At 38.7% G+C, this 5,036-nt stretch overlaps 1 protein-coding gene across 1 annotated transcript in view; it reads left to right on the top strand.

Moving 5' to 3' along the window:
• Nucleotides 1-1,122: 1,122 nt before the first annotated feature.
• LOC106814594 (DNA repair and recombination protein RAD54-like) overlaps nt 1,123-5,036 on the top strand; it is a gene marked incomplete at its 3' end in the record, with an annotated part of 11,444 nt that continues 7,530 nt past the window's right edge. Inside the window, exons 1-4 of the mRNA XM_014818936.1 lie at nt 1,123-1,381; nt 3,810-3,914; nt 4,347-4,460; nt 4,861-4,921. Coding sequence (XP_014674422.1) covers nt 1,379-1,381; nt 3,810-3,914; nt 4,347-4,460; nt 4,861-4,921 — 283 coding nt within the window. The remainder of the gene's footprint in view (nt 1,382-3,809; nt 3,915-4,346; nt 4,461-4,860; nt 4,922-5,036) is intronic.

The raw sequence follows: 5,036 nt of genomic DNA on the forward strand, positions 1-5,036 counted from the left end.
TATTGATTTGGTAAATTTTATTTGGAAGTTTTTTGTACAAACTTGTTTTCTCATATTAATTAATAAAAATGTTACTGTATAAGATTGGTAAAGGTTTGGCCGTGAAATTCCCATCCTACACTTCTATGTATGTATTTCAATAATGTAGCAGCGACTTTGATCAAATATGACATTCTTCCGCCATCTATTGGAAGAAATAATTCATATGCGCACATTGTATCATGTATGTTGTGTGTAACCGTAAAATGCATTACTAAAGGCAATATAATACTCTAAAACGTATTTAACGTAGAGTGGAATTAATATAATTACCGAACAAAATTTACTGTAGAATATTGGTAAAGGTGTGGGGGCCGCGTGAGAATGTCCCTTCTACACTTCGATGTATGTATTTCAATAATGTAGCAGCGACTTTGATCAAATATGACATCCTCGCGCCATCTATCGGTAGAAATAATTTCTATGCGCACATTGTGTGCATTACGCGTCCATGTAAAATGTGCGCAACCGTAAAAATGCACAAATAAACGTATTATAAAACACCAGCAACGTATTTAACGTAGGATAGATTAATATACATATTGTATTAATAAATGATGTACGAGAGCAGATAAATCAATTGATTGATCTATATCAGTTGATATTATCCGTCGATTTATATGCTCTTGTTGAAATACATACATCGAAGTGTAGGATGCGAATTTCACGGCAAAACCTTTACCAATATTATCCAGTAAATGTTGTTCTTTATAGGTATTGTAATTAATTCCACTCTACGTTAAATACGTTTTAGAGTATTATAATACCTTTATTAATGCATTTTACGGTTACACACAACATACAATATGCGCATATGAATTATTTCTCCCGATAGATGGCGCGAAGATGTCATATTTGATCAAAGTCGCTGCTACATCACTGAAATACATACATCGAAGTGTAGGATGGGAATTTCACGGCCAAACCTTTACCAATGCAGTAAATGTTGTTCTGTATAGGGACTGTAATTATATTAATTCCATTCTTCCACTTTGATTTATATGCTCTGGATATACTTAGCGATAAAGTTTTGCAAAGCTTTGCTTTGGTAGTGGCATTCCCATAATCCACCTCGACATAAAACAAATGGCGCGTGGAAATGGCGCGTGTTTTCAACTGTTCATAATGTTTTCAACTTCGTAACCTCGTAAATGCTAATTGTCTTTATAGTCCTAGAGACTATATCGAAGACGGAAAGAGACAAAATTGATCAAACAGACAGAACAACACTGCGGATCGCAGTAGAAAAAAACCCAAGTTTGCATCTAACGAAAGAGGAAGGCCGAAGGAAGAGAATTATTCTATTCATCACAGAGATTCATCGTTGTTTTTTAAGAAAATGGTAAGTATTGGCTTGATAAAATTTAATAAGTGACATACTTTATGATAAGCTAATGCAAATGTTATTATTTGTTAAGTAAATCATTTGGAATAATTAATTTAAGCGGGGAACTCCCACGAGGATTCGCCAAGCCTAGACCGAATAATTCTGTCCCATATAATCTTTTTTTATATTTTTTGTTATATGGGACAGAATTATTCGGTCTACGCCAAGCCTAGACTAAAGTAAAGTAAAGTAATGGAGTAATGAGTAATGTCATGAAACACCAGTGAGTGAGGCTCATACTCATACTCATAGGGTCTATGTCCCCCAGGGTACTGCCGGAACGTACCCTTGGTACAGTCCGGTATACCGGAATGTACCCTGGTAACTATCTGATAGGGTTAGGGAGTAGGCGTAGGCGACTCCCTATAGACTCGTTAGTGGAGTAGGCGAGGTACGGTCCGGCATATTAGATAGTACCAGGGTACGTTCCGGTATACCGGACCGTTCCAGGGTTCTCCAAGGGCAATTATAGCCTGGCGCCCCGCCATCCTAAATTGCACCCACCACGCTAAATATCATACACCAGAAGTTCAAACAATTAATTAATACACGTTGGCCTTGATGCTACAGTCACCCTATTCCTATCCCTATCTCTATCCCATATTACCCCCTATACATATATCCCCTATACCAAAATTAATCTATGGTGTATAACCTTTTGCTTTACGAATTAAATATAGCGAAATATAGTTTCACATTATAGTATATTTATTTGCATTTTTCGCACATTGCTTTATAACATTTGACTGGTTACATTCACACTAGTATACAAATTGAACAATGAAAAATGACTCATCACTCATGACTCTTGACTCAACCGAAATTATTTTGAAATATAGGTCATAAATTTTGTGCAAAAATGCTCCAAAATAAGGCCTAGATTGCACCAGAGAGCATCTAAAACCCCTGAGCTTCCACGGGCCCTGCCTCCCGGCCACAAGTGACTTCGCGATCCACGCTCGTGATGTGCGCTTGGTGCACATAATTTATATTAATATCTAAGGTACTCCTCTAAAGTTCCCAGTTTCACATGTTTGAATTTTAGGTTGTGGACCACCCTGCAGATGTATTATAAAACGTATGTATTTCTAGCATTGAACCCATTCTAGTTGGAGAAGTCTTTGGCTTTGAATCGATTCTAGCACGTGAACCCATGATGTATGAAGCTATAACGCAGGAGATGATTCTAGCACGTGAACCCATGATGTATGAAGCTATAACGCAGGAGATTTTTCGTATTGCAGGTTACAACCAGATCTTTAAGCCGATTGTCCAGGCTGTGATGGACAGCTACCGACCGACGTGTATCGTGCTGCAGTGCGGGGCCGACTCACTAGCCGGTGATCGTCTCGGCTGCTTCGGGCTCACCATACGCGGCCACGGGTACGTTGTTGTCATTGTAGCGTCGCCGCTGTTAGTATCAACGTAGCGTCGTCGGCATTGTCAGTATCAACGTGGTGATACTTTCATTAGTATCAACGTAGTGTCGCTGTCTTTGTTAGTATCGATGTAGCTTCTTCCTTATTGTTAGTATTAATGTAGCATAACGGGGCAGGTAACCCAGTCTAACACGAGGTAGAGTAGACTGGTACACTTACCGACCACTCCTGCCATTGTCAATGGTGACAAAAATTTTTTTATTTATTTATGAGAGGTGAACTCGATTTGGAACCAGCAAACCAGCAAGTTCACCCCTACATTTTGGTGTTTTTATTCCATTAATTATTTTGAATTTTCCGATGGCTGTGCATGCCCATGCAAAACAAACATTTTCACCCCACATGCAGTGCTTCAAATTTACACACAGAGTATCCCAGATTGCATCTCAGAGCTTCTACAATTCAAAAACTTTCCGGGAGGGGGGGCATGCCCCCGGACCCCCCTAGCACTGAGTACCACCCCCATGCTATAATTTTAAAGCTTGGAGAACCCTGCGTTCCGGTAGTACCCATGGGGACATAGACCCTCTCAGCGTGAGTGAGTGACAGTGTACTGTGTAGCGCTTTCATTCTCGCTACAGTACAAGTGCCTCCTAGCGGGAGCGAAGGCGCTACACTGGTTCAACTAATACTGGAGCTAGAAAAAAACTGATCGGCTGCATGGGTCATTGAAACGATAATGTAACACTGAGATGAAAGGCGGATAGGCCCAAACTAGCTATATATCTACACTTGTACTAGTTGTAGCCCTTAGGCTTAGCTTGGCCACAAGCTTTTTTCATGGGTCGGGTATCGTGTCTACTTAAACTTTAGTAGAGGAACTATTTAAAATCTGTTGATAACTTGATAAACACTTTTTACTAGTATACTACCACAGTCCTGTTCAGGAAACACAAATATTAGCATTAGTCCATTAGCAATCCAAGAATTTGTTTGTCTTACAGAGACGAAGTTTTGCGCCGAGTGTTGTGGCAAAGCGGAAAGACCGAGGTGAGGACGATGACGGGGATGATGATGAAGACTGGAACATAAATCAGGTCTCTAAAAAGGTAAATAATTAATTATTCATAAAATTTATTGATATGCCGTACTTAGATAAATAAAACATGTTTACAGGATGTGTAACATTGAGGAGGAATTTAATTATGTACAATTCTGCATGATGTGTCAAATTGTTCTAGAGATATATAATATATATATAATTGTAATTTCTCTCTGCAAGTAAATGCATGTATACGCTGTATATTTCGCGGTGGTTTAATTTTCGCAATTTAAGACCGCGAAAATAACAACAATTGAATAATTCACACCGAATAATACCGAATAATTCATAATTCACTGACCGCGAAATTAACAACTCACGAAATTGTCCATCAAGTCTGAATTCGCGAAAATATCTGTAGTGTACGCAAAAAATATGGCGTATACACAGTACTTGATTAATTGCTTTGTTTGATTTATATTTTATATTATGCCATCAGAAGACTGGAAAGAAAGATCACCTCTTGTCCAGTCCACATATGTGTCCATTCCGGAAACCACTCACACCTCTGGGTAACCAGCCACTTGCCAACAGACACGGGCTATCTGCGCATGTAACTACCATTATCTCTACTATTACTATCACCTCATGTAACTACCATTAGCTCTACTATTACTATCACCTCATGTAACTACTACTAGATAATGTTATATAATTTAGAGAACTATTTACTTCATACCTGGTGTTCATGAAAGCATGGCATAGACCTATACATAGCATGCGAATACACGTATAAAATTGTCTGCTTTCTAATATTGATACTTTCATGTTTAATGAATTTATGACTACATTTTATGTCGTAACGTTCTATGTTTTCATTGTTTGTGTAATGTTAGTTGTCAGTTTTTAACATCATCGTTAAGACAACCACTGTATTGAGGGAATTACTAGTAGGGGGGTACTGTACGAGGGTTACTGGAGTAAACTAACCTTATCGTTTGATGCTGTTTAAGGAAGAATTCATCAAGAAGCTTTTGTCAAAGCCTTTCAAAATCCCGATACCAAATTACAAAGGTAAAGTATGAATATATGGTTCTAGGACAAATACCCCCCGGACAATCACTCCCCGGACAATTACCCCCGGACAATTACCCCCCGGACAATTACCCCCATGCCATTTACCCCCATG

The sequence above is a fragment of the Priapulus caudatus genome, unplaced genomic scaffold, assembly GCF_000485595.1.
Source record: "Priapulus caudatus unplaced genomic scaffold, Priapulus_caudatus-5.0.1 Scaffold948, whole genome shotgun sequence".
NCBI lineage: Eukaryota > Metazoa > Priapulida > Priapulimorpha > Priapulimorphida > Priapulidae > Priapulus > Priapulus caudatus.